Raw genomic sequence first — 23,330 nt, 5'->3', positions numbered from 1 at the left:
ACATTAAACATCTGAAATATAATGTAATGTCTATGTATCAATTTTTTAAAAAGCTTAAAAAAATCAGATGTTTATGTACAAATAACTCAAACCTTACCCATGTAGCATGAATACCCAATAATTTACTCAAAACTCCAGGAGTTGATGGACAGGGAGGCCTGGCACGCTACGGTTCACGGGGTCACAGAGTCAGACACAACTGAGCGACTGAACTGAATTGAATACTCAAAAGATCAATATTCAAAAGATCTTCAACCTCTCTAACTGTTGCTCACCAGTGCTGACATCCTGCCTGTAATTTCTCTCCTGAAACAATTCTATTCTATTCCTTCCATTCAGAAACTGACACTGTCATATACTCAATCTTAAACTCAGTTGTGTCCAACTCTTCGCAACCCGTGGACTGTAGCCCACCAAGCTCCTCCGTCCATGGGATTCTCCAGGCAAGAATACTGGAGTGGGTTGCCATTTCCTTCTCCAGGAGATCTTCCCAACCCAGGGATTGAACCCAGGTCTCCCACATTGTAGGCAGACGCTTTACCATCTGAGCCACCAGGGAAGTCATCTTAAACTAGTCCTTGTTAGGAATAATTACTAAGAAAAGGAACAGATGACTCTAAAGAATGACTTAAGGGTGTGGCAACATCAATTGTAGCAAGTATTCCAACCTTTTAAACTCTGGATTTATCATTACCATAATGAAACACAATCCCATACTGGGTAACATGCAACTAATGATGATATAACAATGCAATAAATCTTTGTGCAACCTTATTCCATTTCCAGATTTGTTGTATGACTTATTTCCAAATCAGAAAAGTATTTCTGCCCACATCATCAAACTGACAGCTTCCCAAGACAACAGGAATATCAAAGAAAGTCTCACTTAGATCTAGATTCCTCTAGGGTGGTAATGGAATGATTTAAGTTCACCCAAGAGTAAAACAAAACCTGTCACCCTGCAATCTGTATTTCTTGGGAGTCTTTCCTCTCAGGGCTTATTCATTAATAAACTCTTAGTGGGCACCTACTCTACGCCAGGCACTAGGTCAGCATTAAGGATTAAAAAAAAAAGGACAATTCAGCACATAAGTTAGTGAGGCACATCAAATAAAGACGAGAGTTTTCATTTCCAAATCAAGTAGTCTACACAAATACCTTGTCAGAGAGAAAATATATTTAATTCTGAACATCAAGTGAAGTGAAGTCACTCAGTCGTGTCCGACTCTTTGCAACTCGTGGACTGTAGCCCACACCAAGCTCCTCCGTCCATGGGATTCTCCAGGCAAGAATACTGGAGTGGGGTGCCATTTCCTTCTCCAAGGGATCTTCTCGACCCAGGGATCGAACCCAGGTCTCCCACATTGCGGGCAGACGCTTTAACCTCTGCACCACAAGGGAAGCACTTAAATACAAGGATACAGTCTCTAGAACTTCAGATCCAAGTCAAAGATTTCAAGGAAGGAAAGGAAGCCAGGTTGAAAGAAGAAGGGGGAGGCGGCAGCAGAGGTGGGGCAAAAGGGGTGTCCTTACAGACGTCTCCTGCCACCTACAGATACCCAGGCATTATGGGACTTTTCCTTGGGCCTCCAGAGAAGGGAGGACTGGAACTCAGCTCTACCAGAAATCAGACCAGACCAGAACCAGAATTCGAGTTCTCTGCCAAGAGGAGGTGATCAGTCTCCAATCCTCCGCTCAGGCTGTGCTATCAAAAAAACATTCATTTTCAAAGGGAACAAAATTACCTCTTACGGGGGAGGGAGGTTCAAGAGGGAGGGCATATAGAGCTACAACTGATTCAGGTTATTGTATGGCAGAAACCAACACAATATTGTAAAGCAATTATCATCAATTAAAAATGGTTTATGGTCTTCCAAAGAGCCACAGTACTAAACAAATAACACAGAATATACGTGGTATTAAAATTTCATGAGGTGAGCAGATGATTAATAAGGGGGAAAAAGGTCTACAAAGGATCCCTGAGGAAAAGGGCGTGACAGTGATTTAAAAAGGCTGAAAAACACTGATTTTAACCCTTAAGTATCTTTCTCATCTTATTTCATAGATAAGAAACAAATACACAAAACTGATATCCATGCTACCCAAGTCCACTGTCTCAAGACCATTCTTTCGTAGAATACAGACAAAAAGGTAGAATGTCTATAGGTAGAATGATAAACATTACTAGGAATGAATGAACAACTTCACTCTTCACACTTCACTTTATAACAATGAAAGGGGTTATAAAAATCAAATCAAATTTTAATACATTAATTTAAGAACTGGTACCTGACAAAGATTTATCTATCCCCTTCACATAGCTCCTCTTTCTATGAAAACATATACCATTCCAATGGATATTTAATGCAGCCTCTTTTTCCAGTACAAGATCATTTAAAAAACTCACTGAAAAAATTTAACTGCTGACTTAAGGCAAATAACCATATGCTTGTACTCATCTCCCACTAGATATCCAGAGCCTAATGTTATGTCTGGTACATGAAATACTTTAAAGAAGTATTTCAATCACTATTTCCTTTGGTAATGAAATGAACTTTCCATGACAATTTAACTCAAAATATGGTAAATCTGTTTGAAAACTTACTTATAGTTAAAATAATAATGTTTCTATTAAACAAGTTTAAAAATTTCCAGCATATCTCTGAAGAGTAGTTTAAAGTTTGTTTTTCTGTCATTCAATCTTACCTGCTATTGTCCAATTTTTTTTCCAATGAATATGTATTCAAAATAAAACATTTTTGCCAACTATAGGAAAACTACTGAACAATCCCTCAAATCAGAAAGGCTTCAACTTTCAATAAGAATCATCAAATCTCAAAAAACAACAAAACACTAAACAACAACAGAAAGTTTAAAAAGGAATCATCAAAGCTCATCTGTTCACTACCTCCCGGTGTGAAAGAACTTGGTCTAAAACAATGTGTTCTCTCAATCAAATGTGTTTCACTTTTTGTTTCTCAATCACTGATGAGGTAATCCAACGAAAATATTTTCTTATTTTGAAAATAATCTACCTCCATTAGAGAACCAACATTCTGCAAGATACCTCTACTGTGTCCATTAAATATTCCATTTTATCCAAAGCAGGGAGTCAAAAGAATATAGTTAAGGCAATTTATATCTCTTTCAGGTATCTTAACCCAAGTCCTTGAGTTTAAGCTTTTCCCTCTGTAATCTCCTATCAAGCCAGAGCTTACCTGCGAATTTTAAAATATTCCCAATAATATGAATCAGGAGAATGATGTGTGGTATAGTCAGTGTAACTTTAAGAGAGTCAAACCTGCTTTTTGTATGTACCAAAATTGGAAGTGTTTGTATTGGTTCCTAAAGTCAGGGTTGGTTTGTTACCAAAGAGCCCGCCACTGGTTGTACCAAATGAAGGAGCACTGGTTGTGCTGGTTCCAAACGTAGTAAGCTTGTTATTTCCAAACAGGGTCTAAAAAGAACACAATACAGGACAATTTTAAGCAGTATGTAAGACACACTCTAAACAGATAAATCAGGTATACTGGACTGGGTCTGTGGTAAGGGAGAGAAGACGTCATAATTTTTATGAAAAATGTATGAAGAAGGATGAATAACGGCTCTCAAAAAAATATCTAATCTGAGCAAGATTAACAAAACAGAATGCTCCTAGCCTGAGAAGTTAATGGTAACACCTCACCAAACGTAGTATTTCAGTGAGACAAAGGAAAAAACAAGTAACAAGGCAGTCAAATTATTTTTTACCTGGTAACAAAAATGTTCTCATGTATTGAATATGCCAGCAGAAAGTTACAGTAAAAAATTTAAACAAGCTACAACATGGATGAACCTTGAAAACATTATGCTAAGTAAAAGAAATCAGTCACCAAAGATGTGATTCCATTTACATGAAATATACAGAATAGGTAAATACATACACAGCTGATCTGAACTGACTGGGGGAAAATGAGAAGTGACTATTAATGGGGATGACATTTATTTTTAGGGTGACAAGTATGTTCTAAAATTGATTATGGTGATAGTTGCACAATCTGTGAATAAGCTAGAAACCACACAATTTTAAACTTCAAAAGGGTGAACTGTACGGCAAGCGGATTACATCCCAATAAAGTTGTTTAAAAAAATAAGAACTTTCTGAAGCATTTTTTAAAGATAATTTCCTCAATTTCTCACCTCAAATAACATATAACAGATTTCAATCTCCATGAAAACCACCACATGATTTGGTGATTTTTTTTTAAACTAGAGTCCAAAGCTTGTTATAATGGACACATAATATAGACACCTAGTTTCTTTAAAAAGTATTTACTATTGTTTTTTAAGTCGTGTACTCCTAAATAGTAATGTCTTCCTTAAATGATGTAACAAGAAAAAAAAAATTCAGTTAAGCCTCCAGCAGCATGAAAACCTTAAGAATAAAATTTTAGTAACTTGATCAACACCAAAAATATGTAATTAACAAATAAGATACCAACTTATCACCCAAAATAGAAGGTAGAAACAGGAATTTAAAATGATCTGATTTTAAGGGCAAAAGCCTCTCAACTTAGACTCAACAATTTAACCAACGAGAGTGGTTAGTTCAGAAGACACAAAGAAGTTTCAATAAGAACCTAGTTTCTGAAAATAAACCAATTATAAAGTTACCTATTTTTTGGTACTAAATAGCTTTCAGTTACTATCAGTATAAAGTCATACAATATTACTCCCCCAAAATACTCGAAAGACAGATTTTGCTTTTCTTAAATTCAGCTTTTTTTTTTTTTCATTTTGTGGGGTTTTTTTTTTTTTGGCTGTGCCATGTGGCTTATGGGATCTTAGTTCTACAACAAGGGATTGACTTCCCGGGCAGTGAAACCGAGTCTTAACCACCAGAGCACCAAGAAATTCCCAAAAGACAAATTTTTCTTAGAAATTCCTTTAGCAGCTTTATATACATCTTCAAATTACAGTGAATTATAAAAACCTACCGAACCAACAGCACCAAATCCAGTACTGGTCTGCCCAAAGAGACTAGCTCCTGTTCCAAATGCTGTCCCGGTGCTGGTGTTTGTAGCTGTCCCAAAAAGACCTCCTGGCTGTGAGGCTTGGGTTACTCCAAATAGACCCTGAAAAAGGTGATCTAGATTACAAGATATCCTAAAATAGTTGTCTTTAGAATATTAATAATAGTTGCCATTTTTCCAAGTTTATATGACAGACAATATAGAAGCCCCATTACTTAGCTCTACCAATAAGACTTGTTTCCTTACCATGGTGTTGGTGCTTGGCTGTCCTAGTGTGCTGGTATTACCAAAGGAAAAACCAGTGGTCTGGGTGGTTGTGGGCTGGGCAAATGGTTTGCTGAAGAGGCTAGTAGTTTGATTCTGCTGGCCAAAGAGACCACCAGGATTTGTTCCAAATCCAGTTGTACCTTTCAAGAAAAAATAAAGGGGAAGGTTAAGGGGCTGGGCAGAATGTGAAGTCTCATAGTATCTAGTTTCTGCAATAGTTTGTTATTGATTATATACCTAAATTACCCTACATTCATTAAGTACTCAAACTGGATAACCACTTCATTTTTCATCCTCCTTCATCTAACTCCAGATTTGGTTCAGACTAATTTCTAAAATAATACTCTGATCTTAAGAACCCAGTCTGGGCTAAGTAATCTTCCTTTGTGAGCTGAGAGCTTTTTGTCTCTTTTACAAAGATAATACACTACACTTAAAATGTATGTGGGTACTTTAACCTTGGAGTAAGTTTTTCTTCAAAACAGGGGCTGTCTCTTTATAGCAATGTATCCAGCATAGGATACATTTAATGAATATGTGGCTAATCTAAATCAAAGAATACCAAACTGAAAAGAATACAAATGCCACTTAAATATGTATTCATTTGTATATGTTTCTATAGAAAATATCTGCTTGTTTTTACAGAAGCAAACTGGTGGCTAGAGGTAAAAAAAAGGATGTTTGGTGATGTACTTTTTGTATTTTTTGAATTTTATATCATATATATGTATTACTTTCACAAAAGTAATACTTTTATGAAGTAATCTAGTAACCATCCTAGACTTCCCTCTTTCATATCCCACATGAAATCAATCCATAAATAAATATCCTCAGCTCTACATTCAAGCTTGTTTCAGAATCTGGCATTTTTACCAATCACCACAGCACCCTTCTCTTCAAGTCACCATCACCTTTCATGTGGATAGGGCAACAACTTTTCTAACTGACTTGTTTCCACCCTTGCCCCCATTCAACATGCTTAATACAGCAGCCTTCAGAATGATCCTTTATTCATAATCTTATGCTTTACCTAAACCCTCTAATGGCTTCCAGACTCAATAATTCAAATCTTGACAATGGCCTACAAAGCCCTATGAAGTTCCTTACATCCTCCAGTACCTTCCCTTGTTCTCTTCTATCTGGCAAAAACTCAGGATTTTAAGACTTCTAGTTTCCTCTGGCTGGAATTCCCCCAGAAATCTGTATAGCTTTATCTTTCATCTTCTTCAGACAGGCTACTGATCAAACTTCACCTATCAGTGAAGCCCTTCTTAACTATATACACTTAATACCATTATTTCTCCCCACTCATACAGACATATCAGGTATTTCCTATTCTTCAGGACCCCTGAATCATTTTTCTCCATAACACTTAGACACAAAAATGACAATTATGTATTACTTTTAGTTGTTCATCTCTCCTCAAAAGGACCCAATATGATGTCAAGTGCTTACTAGTTCCAAAGGCTGTTTTGTTCTGACCATATGCAAAGCCTGAGTTTGTTGTGGAAGAGCTGAAGAGTCCTGTTGCACTGGAGGTGGCTGGAGAAGACCCAAACAAGCCAGTCGTGGTACCTGCTCCCACCTGATTCTGTGGGCCTTTCCGGTTGGCCTGATAATCCTCTAAACGAAGCTCCTAGAGTAAGGGAAAACATTTTCCAAATCTATACACAGTCAAAAAAATTATTTAGGAGACTAAAGACTCGAATTTAGTATTCAATTTCTATGTTCAAATAGGAACCATGACTTAAAAAACAGAAAACTATGGAATGGTTAACTTATTATAATTATAGAAAAAGATTTTCAGTAGCATATAATGGACATTAAAATCCATACCATAATTACCATGAAAACTACAGGCCAAACAATCAACCACATCTTAATTTCAATTTTCTTTTATAGACAATAATACTTTCACTTAGACAATAATCCTATCTATTTACAGCCCAAATGTGAAGATTAGCGGATTAAAAGATGGAGGATACTGAGAAATTCAGAAAACTTAGGAAAAGCAACAAAGTTTAACAATTCTGTCTCACAAGTTAAGTGTGTTTCTGTATACTCCAAGGAAGCAAGCACAATTTGGGATGCAGAAGACAATCAGAGATGACAGTTAAAATGTACAACAAACAATTACACAGCCATAATGAACAGCCTCATGCAACATGGATAAACCTCACAATCTTGACAGACACACTTAAGAGCACATAAGATCTCATTTATATAAAGTTCAAAAATGGGCAAAACATGGGCAGTCAGGATAGTGTTAACCTCTGGGAGGGGAGGACTGTGACTTCTGGCAGGGCCAAAGGTGACATCATGGATGCTGGTAATGATTTGTGTCTTGATTTGGAGCCTGATTACCTGGAGGTATTCACTTAGTAAAACATACTATGCTACATACTTATGAATTTGCATGAGTTTACTAAAAACACATGCACGTGCATACACTGCCCAGAGTAGTATGAGGAACCAGTCAGAGTAGACTATCAGTAAACTATACTGGTACATACAAGCTGAATATCATCCTTGTCTAAAATAACCGATAAATAATATATTAATTTAAAAAAAATTGGTTGATGTTAGTTTTTTACATAAATCCTAAAACATAATCAGAAACATTTAAAAAAGCTGCTCCCTAATAGAATCAAAAGGTTAGGGTGATACTCTGTAATGCCTTTTACTGACCTCTAGTGACTTGCTTTCATATTCTTTCATAGCAGTAATACACTGGTGCTTGGTACTGATGTTAGTGCTAACTCCAGCTTTAACCATAGTATCAGTACCGGTTGGAGGCTGCAAAGGAAGATAAAAGTAAATCTGAAAGTCTAAAGCAAATGTTTAAGTTCAAGTTTTATAACCCTTCTCTCCCAGGCACAATTCTTCAACTACTGAACTCTATAACCAGTCCCCTAGGTCTTTTACTAAACAAGACAGTTTTAACAGTGCTTGATTAAATACTCTGCATTTCTAATCTCACCTTTTATTAAGGTTATTACATAAGTCAATCTCAGTAACTGTTATCAAAAATTCAGAGAATTTAAAAACAAAACAAAAAAAATCCCAGATTAATCCCATAACCGAGCCATCCAATTATCTACTAAAATATACTTAATAATATATGCATAAAGAAAGCTTTATCCAATTTACTCAATATATACATTTAGCCTCTATTTCTGAGTTCTAATTCCTATTCTGCTCTGAAGTGTCTGCTTTATGACTATTGTTGCATTTAAGAAATATGGAAGCCTGGTTTTTCCTCCTATAAGCTTATGAGGCAAAGGTACTAGTAACTGAAGTGAACTGAAGTTGCTCAGTCGTGTCCAACTCTTTGCAACCCCATAATGTCAGTTTTCTCAATTACTGTACTTTCCAAGAGACAACAGACAATATTTTTCACTATCATTTACATTTAACTTTAAATTGAAGATTCTAACTTCAGCAATATGAATTCACTACTTTGCCTAAGAAATTCTTTATTTTCTGGATTAAATTTTAACAAGTTTTTCCAATCCCTATTTTTGCCAGAGATTTTCATTAGGCTAACTGCACTGCCAGCCTATCCTAAGTACCTCCTAAGCAATCACATCAAGTGGTATCTTACATCAAGTGGTAGTCCACAGATTTTCATGAACAAAATCTTTCATTCTCTCTATCCAAATTCTCTCAAAAAAGCTGAAGAAAACACTAAAGTCTATTGCCTCAATCTGCCATTTCAGCAACAAAAATTTTATTTCTAATTGGCACACAGAATATTGATATACCATATAGCTCCTTAAAGTCCTTACTTTCAGTGATTTTTACAGTTTGCTCCATCATTCTTTATTTCTATAAAGAATTTTTGACCATTCAAAGGTCAATTATGAACACTGTAAATACAAGTTGAACCTTGTACTAGTTTTTTCCCTTTTTGGCCATGGCATGGTTTGCAGAATCTCAGTTCCCTGACCAGGGACTGAACCCAGGCCATGACAGTGAAAACCTGGAATCCTAACCACTAAGCCATCAGGGAACTCCTTATAGTAGCTATTTTAATCAACCTTATAAATACAAATTTAACTGGGTTGATTATAATTCAAACATAAACTATAATCTAGATTTATGTTTCATGACTTTCCCTGTCTTGTTGTTTAGTTGCTAAGTCATACGGGACTCTTTTGGAACCCCACAGACTGTAGCCTGCCAGGCTCCTCTGTCCATGGGATTTACAACTATTACCAGACACTGTTCTTAACACATTTCAGGAAGAGTGAGACTAACTTATGCATAACTGGAAAGAGAGGAAATTTTATAACTCATCCTGCAAAAAAATATACAGGAGACAAAAATACTCCACAAAGACTGGAAAATACTTACGTTAAACTTAATAGTAGTCCCAGTAGGAGCAGCTGTAAAACTACTTGGCCCAAAGAGAGAGCCAGATGTGCTACCAAAAGGATTAGAGGTGGTATTTGTAGTTCCAAAAAGTCCCCCACTGCTGGTACTTGTTCCAAAATCTATAAAGTAGAAAGAAAAATGGGACAGTAACAGTAAAGAATTTAAGAATCTGTAAGCTTTTTTGGAATTGGGCTGTGGCATTAGAGCAGCATTACTTTCAAATCTCTCAAGCAAGTACCTTCAAATGGATATTGTGCGTGTGCACACATGTGCGCGCGCGCACACACACACACAGTTCTAGGCTCAAAACTGAAGAAAAACAAAATCTGAATCTTTTAGTCAGCTAAGTGTCCATAAAGTCCTTCTTGGGCATACTCACACAACAAGCTGAAAGAAACAATACTCTGTTTCATCAAATACTTTATCTCATTTCTCTCACTAAGACCATATGCTGAATGAACTTGTCTTCCTGACAATGTCTTATCACAACATTGAAACATACAAATGGTCCAATTATGGTAATCAAACATAGGTTAATACAAAACTTCACCCAGAAAAATAATTTAGAAAAATCAGTAGGCATGTTGCTCATTTACAGAAGTAAATCTACTTTTCCATAAAGCTGAGTTTTAAATAATTACATAACAGAGAATGTAACTGCTATCTAAGGGATATATTTTTCTAAATATAAAATATGACTTCTTTTATACCAGAAATAGCAGTAAGCAATAAAAGGTTATCTGCCAATACAATAACATCCTAATACCAAGTTAAGAGGAATGCTGATTTCTCACAAGCAGTCAACTATTTCTTTTCTAAACACATGTCCTAAAACATAGTTTAAAGTAAACAGCCATATCTCTTTTGAATGAGTATTTTAGAATGCATTTTATACCGTTATGGTTAAATATTTCAACATTCCCTCAAACAACTTTCCCTTTATAAAATAATGACAGCTGATTAACTTACTCATTCTGCCATACTAGTGGCAGAATGGCATCAACTCACTGGGCACACCTGTGCAACTAGCAACGTTTTTGCCTCAAAGAACTGTGTGAAGTATCCCTGAGCCGCATTTAGACTTAAAGAGAAAGAAGCCACCAATTAAACAAATTGGCCATGGCTAAGGAATGGAGACATAACTATGTCACATCCAGTACTTATCATTTCTGCATTAGTCTCTTCAAACCAGAAGTGAAACAAAGGAAGAAGGTGCCCTGGAAGGTGCTATGTATTATGGTTGACTACACACATTTTCCTTGAAATTCTTCCTTCTTGATACCTATGAAGTACTCTGACCTGGCCTTTCATCTTATTCTCTGGGCATTCTGTATCAGGTGGCTCTTCCTATGCATATTCCTTAAATACCAGTCCTCCTAAGACTTCCATTCAGAGAGAGATGTATATAACCCCTTCCTTTCCAGCCTATTTAACTTTTCAATACATTTTGAAGTTTTCCTCTCCCCATGTTTTTGCTGTCTGGTGAGAAAAGGGGGTGGATGAACACAGGGAAAGGAGAAGAGAGAACACATTCAATAAGAAAATCAAACTGTCAGAGGCAGAAATCCAAAGATTTACTACTTACTCCCAAAGCCCGTTGGCTTATTTTGTGCAAAGGCATTGTTTTGGGATGAGAAGAGGCTGGTTCCTGTGCTTGCAGTTCCAAACAAGCTATTTGATGTTCCTGTTGATGTGCCAAACCCAAAGCCAGTGCTTGTGGAAGTAGCTGGCTGGCTAAATGAATTGGTACCAAATAAGCCTCCTGGAGAGATAGAGAAGCAGGTAAAAAAAAAGAGTTACACAGACTGGAGTCACTAAATGAAATCCTATACCAGCTATGAATAAACCAATAGTATTCCAAATAAAATCCCTACCTGGTTTGGTCTGTGAATTTCCAAACAGGCCTCCAGTATTGTTGCTAGAACCAAATGCAGATGTTCCAAATGCCCCTCCACTAGTAGTGCCAAATCCAGTATCTGATAAAGTGAATTCCAGAATCAAAATAAAATCTAAACCAGGTCAATGTTTAAAAAAGTATTTCCTGGTCTGAAAATTAGTATCAAATTATAACTTTCTGATAAAAGAGCCAATTAATAACAGTAAGTACATTCTACTAAGGATCAGAAAACCAAGAAAACTCAAATTTTATTTCTATTTTTTAGAAAATTTTAACAAGATTTTATCCTGGTTATTTTTCAAGTTATTATAAAGATCAAAGTATAAATTAATTCCTATCTAAAACTATTGAAGTGGATTTGTTCTTAAAACAGCTTAAGATTTCTCTTCCTCATTTGTTATTTTTTAAAACTTACTCTGCCCAAATGTTGAAGTTGTGCCAAAGCCACCAGTGCCACCCCCAAAGGGTGTTCCAAATGACTTATTAAACATCTTCAAAATCTTCAGAGAGCTGGAGAAAAGAAAAAATTATCACTTTTTAAAGACCATAAAACGCGGTGGAATTTTTTTCAGAAAATGTACTATTCTACAAATTTAATTAGGCCTATTCAAACTGTAACACAATATTCACCCTTGTTCAATATTCTGAAATTCTATGTGATAAAACAGACTTTGTAAAACTGAGCTAAACTGAATCAGTACCATAATGTGAAATTAAAACTTATATCATACCCACAACCATCCCTTTAAAACAATGTTTTTAGACCTTTTTAAAACTTAAGCCCCCCCTTTAATAAAGACATCAGGTCTACTATGCCCTATTTTGGTATGCCCCATGTAGGAAGTTATGCAGAATACGCCTTAAAAATTATAACAACATTCTGTTATCCCAATCTGAGAAGCTAAATTTTTGGTCAGGCTTTATTTTCAATAGTTTGCACTGTAAAAAGTTTTTCCCTGTATTTTTCAGTATATAAATGTTGTAATATTGTTCTTCAAACTATGTACACCCCCTCCTCCCATCTCTAAACCTGAGAGATTCTGGTACCCTGACATTCTTTTTGAGATTACTTCTTAACACTATTCTCTATGGTTCTCTGCTTACCTATCTTCTACTACTTTGGGGAATATTACAGAAAACTTTTGGTCAAAACCTCCATTTCACATGAATGAGCCCCCGAAAATATCCAAACTATGTACATGGTCACTTAATGCATTGGCCAAAGTAAAAGTTTTTTCCCTCCTAAATTTGAATGAAAACAAGGTATAGTTTTACAAAAAAGTAAACACTTCCCGTCCCACCCCGGTCAACAAATTTTCCTTAAATTTAAAACATCTGCCAGCAGACAAGAAAACAATGAGTAAAAGTCAAAGTGAAAGTCACTCAGCTGTGTCCCACTCTGTGAGACCCCATGGACAGTCCATGGAATTCTCTAGGCCAGAATACCAGAGTGGGTAGCCTTTCCCTTCTCCAGGGGATCTTCCCAACCCAGGGATCAAACCCAGGTCTCCCACATTGCAGGTGGATTCTTTATCAGCTGAGCCACAAGGGAAGCCTTAAGTAATCTATTTTTAATATTAAAACTCAGAAAACAGACAATCATGCTTGTTTAGATTGTGACAGGTATTATGGCCTTTCTATTATTTACACATAATGAAACACTTTTTTCCTTCTAGTAAAATCATATGCCTCATTCATATAGAATTCAATGTAACATGCTGAGGTGTGCCCACAATGTTCCAGAGTCCCATTAGCACTTTGGTATTCTAACACTCGCAACACTGTGTGCAACACTGGAAAAAATGAAATAAATACTTTTACAGAAAGCAACGTTCTGCCCCCCTCCATATTTCCCTAGAAAAAAATTTCCAACACTTAGTTCTTTATCTGAACATCCAGGAATTTAATAACTTCTTCAGTTAAACAGAGCTCACTGAAACCAGTAGTTCAAGAGGGCCACATTAGAATTAGATGCAAATTTTTCTAACTACACCCCCTATACCTCATTCCAGAAGTCAGAAACCAAAATGTCCAGGATTAGGATGGAGGCATTTGTATTTTGAAAGCCTCCTCAAATGATTCTAATGCATTTTCTTGGAACTGGGGGCTGTATTTCAGGTATTTCATCATTTTTCCTTCAGCAATAAAATGTAGTTGAATTTTCCTGCCTTTTCAACCTACCAGGTGTCATAAAGTGATGAACTGGACCTTTACCGTATCAACTGGTGACTACCCTTTCAGGGGAAATAATTCTTGGAAATACTAAACAATTCATTCAGAACTGACAGTTGTGCTGGGGTCAGATGTCTGGACCAACTCATTTTGATTGTTCTCTCTCTCATACTGCAGTCTTGGGTCACAGGCCCTACAAATAAAGGAAATTCACTTGCCTTTATCTGCTGACTAAAATTTTTCATCCATCACCAATAAGGCAAAAACTGAGCTGTAATACCATTACCATGCTAAGTCTGCCATTCATTTTCTTATCCAACCCTATGAACAGCAATCTACTCGTGTAAGCCTGATTTCCTCCACAGAGGAGACATGTCAGGACTCAAATTCTCATACAGAAGCTTTCTGTCAGTTCGGCACTAGTGCCACTGCTACAGACCAAATCCACAACTTCTAATGATCAAAATTTGATTTCTAACGGTCTTATCCTAACATACAAACCTAGCATCACACATATACTCCACAAAGGAATTTTAAGTAGTAATAAAATATCCTGAGAATTATCTCACAGTTTATAAGCTCTTACAGGTTATCACAACAACCCTAAAAGGTGGGGTTATGCCTCACCACCTGTATTTTACAGATGAGGGAACAGAATCAGGTGTTCAACAAGTTTCCCCAAGGTGAAAAAAGGGATAAGCAGTAGCACCCCAGTTTAACCTCCGACTTCCCATGGACACCCTCAATCCTAGGATGGAAGAGACTAAGCAACAAGCAAGAACATGTGCAGTATATTAAGAAAATTCATCTGTTCCAGACTCAAGAAAAAGGCCAACACAGTTTAGACTCTTGGAAAGAAAGCTTCTCACTCGAGCTTAGCCTGTCTTTATGGTTCTGGCAAGGATGAACTTGGCTTACTCTCAAGTCTGATCATACTGGGATTCTAAGTGTTTTTTTTAAAAAATTATCCCCATGGAAGCAAACCAAGATTTTACAAACAGCTTCATTATTTTTATCATGATTGCTAGAAATTAAAGAATAGCTAATATATTAAACCCTTTGCACTTCAAATAAACCAATTTCCTGACTCTGCTATGAAATGTCAGTGACTCAGTAAAAAATGCCCCCTTACCCCCCCCAAACTCCTTACCCTCCCCCCCCTTGCTCCTACCAAACAACTTCCTAATTCATTCTTCAAAACCTAGCTCAGGGACTTTCCTGGTGGCCCAGTGGCTAAGACTCTGTGCTCCCAATGCAGGGGGTCCAGGTCTGATCCCTGGTCAGGGAACTAGATCCCACATGCCGCCCTCGCACCACAACGAGAGAAGCCTGCATGCCACAACAAAGACCCAGAGCAGCCTAGATAAATAAAATAAATATGTTTAAAAAAAAAAACAAAAACAAAAAAAACCACCTAGCTCAAATGTCATCTCTTCTATAAGGTCTTCCTAACTCCTGTTAGTAATCAGTCACTCCTTTGGGCTTCCATAGCACAGTATGATTTATTTACACATATTTATCTTAACTCTCTCTACCATGAACCCTGTGACACCACCAACTACACAGATCTGCCTTGAGGACTGAAAGATTTGTTGTCCCAGCTGCTGAGACGTACTACCAAAAGACAGCTTTCAGCTGTCGGCCCTCTTCAGAACTGCTTCTAATGAAAAGAGTTGCCTCACCAAGGGTCAGATCAAAGTGATATTTCTGCTCTTTAACATGCTCTCAATGTCTGTCATAGCTCTTCAGGGACAGACCATATCTAAAAGCCAGACATCTTTGTTCCAGCTTAGGATAACTCTGAAGGGTGATTTCAGCTTCATAGCAAACATGGATTGGCTAAGGCCTTCATTAAGATACAATCACAACTCAGTTTCTTCCTCAGCCCATTCTACTTCCTTCTCTTCTTTCCCACAAGTGGTGATCCCAAGTGCACTCTCTAATAAAACTCATGCAGGATTATCTCCAATTCAGAGTCTGCTTCCCAAAGATGTCAACCTCTCAACCTCCCCCAACACAACCTGCAACACACAATCAACTCCAGGATAGGAACAGTACCATTTGTTTACTATCCCAGAACCTAACAAGCAGTCTGAAACGCAGTTGTACTCATTTCCTAAATTAATGGCAATGACCACGAATGTGTTTTTAAAACTCAGTCTGAATGGTCAAGTTACTTTAGAAGCAATTTCTAACTTAAAAATAAAATTACCCTAGATTAACTCTCACAACGAAAGGAAGCTGTGAAAGAAAAGATTCTTGGTAGAATTTTTCATCTAATGAGGTTGCTAAAAGGAAGAGATCACAAAATAGTTGGATACAACCAGCAGACACTTCTTTGGCCTGTATATATATACATATATATGTATGTATATAGTATATTATACACACACGTATGTATTTTAAAATGTTTTTATGTATATGTATATATTTTCTTAAACTAGCTGATAACATTTAAAATAGGGATATATTATCACCATCATGTGGCAGTGGATGAGAGGGGAGTTTGAGAGGGAATGAATACATGTGTATGTATGGCTGTTCACCCTTCTCTGTTCACCTGAAACTATGACAACATTGTTAATCGGCTACCCAATATAGAATGTTTTTGGTGTTAAAAAAAATTAAAATTAAAATATTGCAAAAACAAGAATGGGTTATCTGTGTACCTCTCCTATCACTTTCCCCCATATGATAAACACATAATAAATGTACTCATCAGTTTATTATGTAATGATGTCATCAACCTTAAATTACTCAACTAAAGTAGTGAATAAGGGCACTCAGCTAAGTATTTACCTAGGATATGGTGTATCGACAATAAGGCATCATCAAAACACTCGAACAAAGTTACCCTAAAAGAATTATTTCAAGTAAAAGATGTTCAACAAAAGAAAGGAAGTTGCAAAAAGATACAATTGGCAGATTCTTTATGTAAAATAGAAAAGACAACACAATTATTTATGGATACATATATACATAGTAAAAGTAAAAGAAAAAGACTAGTACAACACAGGAAGGTGGTTACCTCTGGAGAGAGGAAGGGAAATAAGGCATGGGGCAGAGAATGCAGAGGATCCGAACTTCTCAGTAATGTCTACTTCCTCTATCATCAGTAACGAGTGATCAAGAGGGTGCAGATGCTGGCATTAACTCTATTTCCATTTAAAAATCTATTCAAAAGGAAAGTGGTGATCCAAGTGACTGAAAGGTGTGGAACCTCTAAATTCATTCACGTTTAAAGGCAAAGCACATATTCAAGTCTTGATCCTTTCAAATATATTAACCTGAGCCAAACTGAAACCCTCCTAGAATAAATACTAGCTAAAATTTGACTTCTTACTGTGTCCCAAGCACTGTTCTATGTTTTTTTAAATGAATTATCTCTTATAAACATCCCCTAAAATCCAATGAAATAGGTGTTTTTATCCCTATTTTACAAATGGTGAAACTGAGACAGAAATAACTTGCCCCAAATCACAAAGCTATTATTAACTCCAGAAGCTATGCTCTGAGAGTCTATAGAGTCTAGACTGCCTTAAGAAAGAACACTGACGACTAAAGGGAATTGACTTTGCACTCATTACAAACAGGGAACCTATGAGACCAAAACTTGGCAGTATTGATCCAGCGCCATTAGAAGAAAGAGACATTTCTCTGGCAAATATGGGAGATCTAGTCATCAGGAAGGTAATTTCTCTTGTGGATCAACAATTTATAAGATATTGCCATGATCTCGATGAACTTTCCTACAAAGATGAACCACTTCCTTTAAGGATGAACTGACTTATTTTCATTGCAATTTTTCTCCATTTGGTATATAAGACATACTTACAAAGAATAAAAACAATTCCAACAGTACTATATGGAAAGAAGCAATGTCCTTAAATTTACTCTGTTCTCTATGTTCAATCTTCTAAGTAATAATTCAGACTGTCAGATACAAGAAAGAGGTAGCCTTAATAACAGATAACAGTAGTCCAGTATTCCCCACTGTCCCAACTAAAGCTAATTAACTGATGTCCAATTTTTGTGAGCTTTGTGAACTCTGGGTTCGACAACAGAACTCAGTTTTCTTTCAGAAAAGTGGTGGACAGACCCTGAAACATGGTAACACCCAGTCAACTGCCAACTTTATGTGCTATCTGAATGACTAAGCAAGTTTGCTGCTCTCTGACAACAGAAAATTACCACAAATGGGAAGTAATTTTTTCTTTCCGCTTCCTTTGTATCAAACTCAGAAAAAAGCAAAAACACTATTTGTTAATGAATGGACCAGTACTTTAGTTTACAAAGTACTTTTTCATACAGTCCCTCATCTTCACAGAAGTACTAAAAAAGACAGAAATTATCATCCACAGAAAACTGAACTGAATGACTAATTTTTCCCTTGGGTGGGAGAGGAGGGATGGGAGTTGGTAAGAGCTTCAGGTAAAACAGATTGGCTTATTAATCACCTAATAACATATCCCAGCAAAACCACCCATTATTCTCTTGTTTTACAGTCTCCTTCTTGTAACTGATCCCCAGATCAAGCCATACCCTTTGCTGTTGTTATTTTAGTCACTCAGTCGTGTTGGACTCTTTTGTGACCCCATGGACTGTAGCCCATCAGGCTCCTCTGTCCAGGGGACTTCCCAGGCAAGAATACTGGAGTGGTTTGCCATGTCCTTCTCCATACCTTTTGTTATAACATTCATTTCCTCTCTAAAAACTATGTCCCCTTCTCTTTCTAAAAATTGCTACTCAAGCCTCACCTTGCCTCAACATGACAGTCCCAGATTACACCCTTCAGACTCCTATCAGTATAAAAATACTTCCCCTTCCCCTTTCCAACCCTGATTACATAAACTAATGCCTCCCAGCTGTTTTTAGTTATGCAATATATTTGCCGTCATACCTGCTGCTTGAGTGTGTAAGCTGTTTGCTGCTCTAGTAAAAAGTATTGTGATTCCCCTCAATTTCTCCCATTAGTGTGTAAAATTAATTTAAAATAATCCAGAGTACCTAATACAGCTCCTTCCTCATAGTGCTGAGTAACATTTTTCATCCCCTAAACTCATTTTACAAACTGAAGCAGTGAAGAGTACATTAGTCTTAGAGACAAATCTGTATTTAAAACTCTCTGCCATTTAGTATGCTTGCAATTCTCTGTGAATCTAAAATTAAGTGACAATAAAAAGGTAAAGAAGGAATAAAAAACTGCTGCTACTTGCTACTCTGTAATTGCAGTTATGATATTCAACCCTCAGATCTCAATTTCTATACCTGAATGGTAGGGATTATACAGCCTACGCCAAAGGATTGTTAGAACAAAGATGCCTCAAACTAGAGCTCCTCAAGAGCAGATTTCAGTCTAGTTTTACAATATTTTAAATTAGAAAATCGATCACTCTAAACTTTGATTGATCAGTGCCAAGCCAGAACTCCAAACATAATATGACTTATTTCCCAATACTGTTGGTGTCACCTACTGACCATTTAAAACAACCGTGAAGCACCACAGCAAAAATTAAAACAATTACCTCCCCAAACAATATACTGAGGGCACTCTGATTATTCATTCACTTCTGCTCATCTCACATTTGCAGCTTCATTTTTAACTACTCATGTTAATATATAAATTTTATGTATTTATTTATGTTTGGCCATGCTGGGTCTTTGTTGCTGCCCAAGAGTTTTCTCTAGTTGCAGTGTACAGGGGCTACTCTTCTCATTGCAGTGGTTTCTCTCGTTGCAGAGCTGCAGAGCATGGGCTCTACAGTATATGGGCTCAGTGGCTGTGGCTAAGGGCTTAGTTGCTACAAAGTATGTGGAATCTTCCTGGACCAAGGATCGAATCTGGTGTCCCCTGCACTGGCAGATGGATTCTTAACCATGGATCACCAGGGAAATCCTCACATCTTTTTAATTTAAAAACTATTTGCCTATTTCTTAAGCTTATTCCATCTAGCAAGAAGGTTAGATGTGCAGATACTAGTAATCTTTGTGTAAAAGAAGTACATGGAAGTAGTCTAAACAAAGTTGTGAAGCGATGAGTGATTCTGATACACACTCATGAAGGATGAACTGTTTTCTTCCTGAACAGGCTAATTCACGCAATTATATTCCCCTTGATCAGCAGTGCTGTTCATAAAACAAACAGCTGTTCTGGTGAAGTAAAGAGGGATGGGGACACAACAGAACCTCATCAGTGAACACTTTCAAAGAAGCTTATGACTGTATGAACCAAGTGTGAAAGATCACTGTCTTAGATCAGTGGTTCTCAAGGCTCCTAGAAGTCCCCAAAACCTTTTTGAGGGGGCCCATGAAGTAAAAGCTATTTTTATAATAATCTTAAGACATTATTTGTCTTTTTGAAAAAACTGTGCTGGGATGTCCCTAGTGGTCCAGTGGTTAAGACTCTGTGCTGATAATGCAGGGAGTGTAGATTCGATCCCTGGACAGGAAACTAAAATCCCACATGCCCCACAGCCAAAAGATTAAAAAATATATATATTAAAAAAAAAACTGTGCTGACCTCTGCATCTAATGGTATATAAAACTGCTAGAATCGAACACAAAACAAAACAATGGCCCCAAACTGTAGAGTCACTGGATTCTTCACTGCCACTCACTCACAGCACACATAAAAACCTACTTTCACTTGAATGTCCTTTATAGAGCAGTAAATTATTGACTGTATTAACTCAACATTTCAGGGCACATCTTTTCAATATTCTGTGCGATTATTCTGGGGGATGAAGTGGGAAATACTCAAAAGCACTTCTACATGTTGAACTACAAGGGCTTCCCCAATGAAAAACAGGTGGGTGATTACTTGTGAATACAAAGTGGAATGAACAGATTTTTCTTCATGGAACACCATTTTCATTTCAAAGAAAAAATGACAAACTTTGTTTACTTAGATTTGAAGCAAAAATTGGAATCTTGAAAACCTGTGTACACCACTATGAGCTTCTTAGCTTCACAATTTTTAAAAGACATCTGATGAAATGTGTGGTAATATGAGCAACCGTAAATCTGTCAACATTTGGAAGAGCTGCATGACTCAGTGAATCAATGATTCCCTTGTTGTTTAGTCCCTAAGTCATGTCTGACTCTTTTGCAATTCCATGGACTGTAGCCTGCTAGTCTCCTCTGTCCATGAGATTTTCCAGGTAAGGATACTGGAGTGGGTTTCCATTTCCTTCTACAGGGGCCCTTCCTGACCCAGGGATTGAACCCACATCTCTTGCACTGGCAGGCAGATTCTTTACCAGTGGGCCACCTGGGAAGCCCAGTGATTCATAATGACCAATATACGATGTCATAAAATCATGCTTGGGTAAACACCCATTCAAAGTGCAAGACAAACCAATGAATTTTAATGTAAACATTGTACACAAGTTCAGGTTTGAGTGTAGTGTCAAAGGAGAAATCTACAATTATGTGATAAGGTTATTTAAAAAGCACTTTTTCCAGGACTTCCCTGACGGTCCAATGGTTAAGACTCCACACTCCCAATGTAGGGGGCACAGGTTCGATCCCTGGTCAGGGAGCTAAGATCCCACATGCTCCCCAGTGCAGCCAATAAATAAACAAAATAATAAACCATTCCTCCCTTTTCCAATTACTATGTACCTGTAAGAGGCTGGATTTTCTTCACATACTTCAACTAAAATAACATACCAACCATATGAATGCATAAAATCTGCCAACTCAGTGGTCTTCTGTTAAGCCAGACATTAAAAAGATTAGCAAAAATGCAAAACAATGCCACCTTTATCACTAAATTTTTTAGTAACTTTTCATAAAGTTGTTATTTAAAGCAAAATAATTTTAAATCAATAAATCTTTTCAAAGTTAGTCTGTTTCTAGTACAGTAAATATTAAGCCACATAAACATAAGCTGTTTGGAGTCTGCAATGGTTCTTAAAAATATAAAGGAGTCCCAAGACCTCAAACTTGAACTGTTAGAGCCCTCTTCTAATCCTCTGACTTCAGTTTCACATCTTTCCACTCACCCTACTGCCTCCCAGCTTCACTCTTAGGACCAGATATAGCATCGCATTTAATTGTATCAATTCAAGTACAAGCTCTTTTGCCTTTTTCCACAAAAAAATGAAATAAATATTGCTCTCTTTATCCAATGACCTATCCCCTTTCAAACAGGACTCTAATTTCTCCTATCCCAGAGAAAGGGAGGCTGCGACAGACATGGAAGGAGAAAATAAAGAAAGCAACTCTAGTACTCTTTTTAGCTCCCCATCCCAGATTTTGACAATTTAAGGGTTTTCAAGGATATCTCAACCAAATGCAACTTATTAGCTGACTCCACAAACATAGACAAAGTATGATAAACGTAAGATTTTTTATTGAAATATTGGGAACGTTCTCTGTAGAGCACCAATCTCACTGAGGGGCAGTTTTGCCTCTCAAGTAACATTTGAAAATGTTTGAAGACATTCTTGAATGTTAAATCTTGGAGAGAGGGTGTTATGAGTATCTAATGGGTAAAATACAATACATAAATGAAAAATACTTAGGTTCAATTCTAAACACACAGAATGTGCCAAATTCTCAAGAAACATTGTTTATATACTTTGTCTCTAATACTTATTGTTAAATCACTAAATTTCTTATTCCCTTAAGCTTTGAAAAGATTGCATAACTACAGATGTGATCTTTATTTACTGGAAATTTAACATCAGTATTACTACCCCTTACCTCCTAAGGTTACTTGCTACTATAAAAGTATCAAAGGAAGTAACATTTCCAAGCTATGAATCTGGTTCCCTAAAAGTTGTGCTTGTTATTAGCTGTCTAGGAGCAAATGGACATGAACAGTCAGGTATCAAAGTACAACATAACACACAAATGGTATGGGTCCTCTTATCTGGGCCTGATATTTCAGGAGTGCACAAATACCTAGCCTCTTTATAGACTACTTTTAGGCTTAACTCCTCCAATTTGTTTATCCATCCAGACAAGCATACTTACTGAGGGCCTACTATGTGAAAAGCAAACTGAATACAAGACAAAAAACTTTTTACCAGTCTAATAAAAAGACACAGCTGAAATACAAAATGACTGGTGTCATAAACTGAAGTATCAAATAAGTGTTATAGAAGGCTGCAGGGGAAAGAATGCCGGGGGAGGCTTCCCAAAAGAGAAAATGGCACAGAAAACACACCCTGTTCACCTCTTAGTATTATAAGACTACAGCTTCTGCTCTTATACACTACATTTCTCAATTTTTGCTTCATCATCAAAACAAGAGGAAAGTGATGAGTCAAAAAATAAATTTATCAAAAGTACTTCCCAGGACCTCCTTCTTGTCCAACTTCTGGTTTGTTTTCTATATATCCAAACTTCAACAAGTTCCAAACACGCCATCTAACATCTAACAAGTGTTTCTTTCTTTCTGAATTTATAAGACTATCACAGGGAATGATCACTGCTCTCTTCTTTCTTCCCTAGCTTCTTCTCCCAAAATAGTTTAATTTTCTCACCTTATACTATGTTTTCGAATTCGGTAAGAGAGGAGTTATGAGTCCCAAGATACAAGAAGTGCCAAATGACTGCTGTGTATCTTTCTAAGTCTTGTCTTTATTTCCTGTTTT

At 36.8% G+C, this 23,330-nt stretch overlaps 1 protein-coding gene across 3 annotated transcripts in view; it reads right to left on the bottom strand.

Annotated features, from left to right (window-relative positions):
* NUP98 (nucleoporin 98 and 96 precursor) overlaps positions 1-23,330 on the bottom strand; it is an 87,745-nt gene that overhangs the window by 63,032 nt on the left and 1,383 nt on the right. The window contains exons 2-10 of one of the 3 annotated variants that reach the window (XM_069553869.1): positions 11,969-12,063; positions 11,531-11,632; positions 11,242-11,418; positions 9,636-9,775; positions 7,968-8,075; positions 6,735-6,915; positions 5,259-5,419; positions 4,977-5,114; positions 3,370-3,457 (exon numbers count right to left, since the gene is read on the bottom strand). In XM_069553869.1, the coding sequence (XP_069409970.1) occupies positions 3,370-3,457; positions 4,977-5,114; positions 5,259-5,419; positions 6,735-6,915; positions 7,968-8,075; positions 9,636-9,775; positions 11,242-11,418; positions 11,531-11,632; positions 11,969-12,044 (1,171 nt within the window). In that variant the 5' untranslated portion in view covers positions 12,045-12,063. Of the gene's footprint in view, positions 1-3,318; positions 3,458-4,976; positions 5,115-5,258; positions 5,420-6,734; positions 6,916-7,967; positions 8,076-9,635; positions 9,776-11,241; positions 11,419-11,530; positions 11,633-11,968; positions 12,064-23,330 lie in introns of all 3 variants that reach the window. The other 2 variants (XM_069553868.1, XM_069553870.1) reach the window with 2 other exon arrangements.

Source organism: Ovis canadensis, chromosome 15 (assembly GCF_042477335.2).
Source record: "Ovis canadensis isolate MfBH-ARS-UI-01 breed Bighorn chromosome 15, ARS-UI_OviCan_v2, whole genome shotgun sequence".
Taxonomy (NCBI): Eukaryota; Metazoa; Chordata; class Mammalia; order Artiodactyla; family Bovidae; genus Ovis; species Ovis canadensis.
Note: the sequence above shows the minus strand (reverse complement) of the source record. Positions and strands in the feature narration are given on the sequence as shown.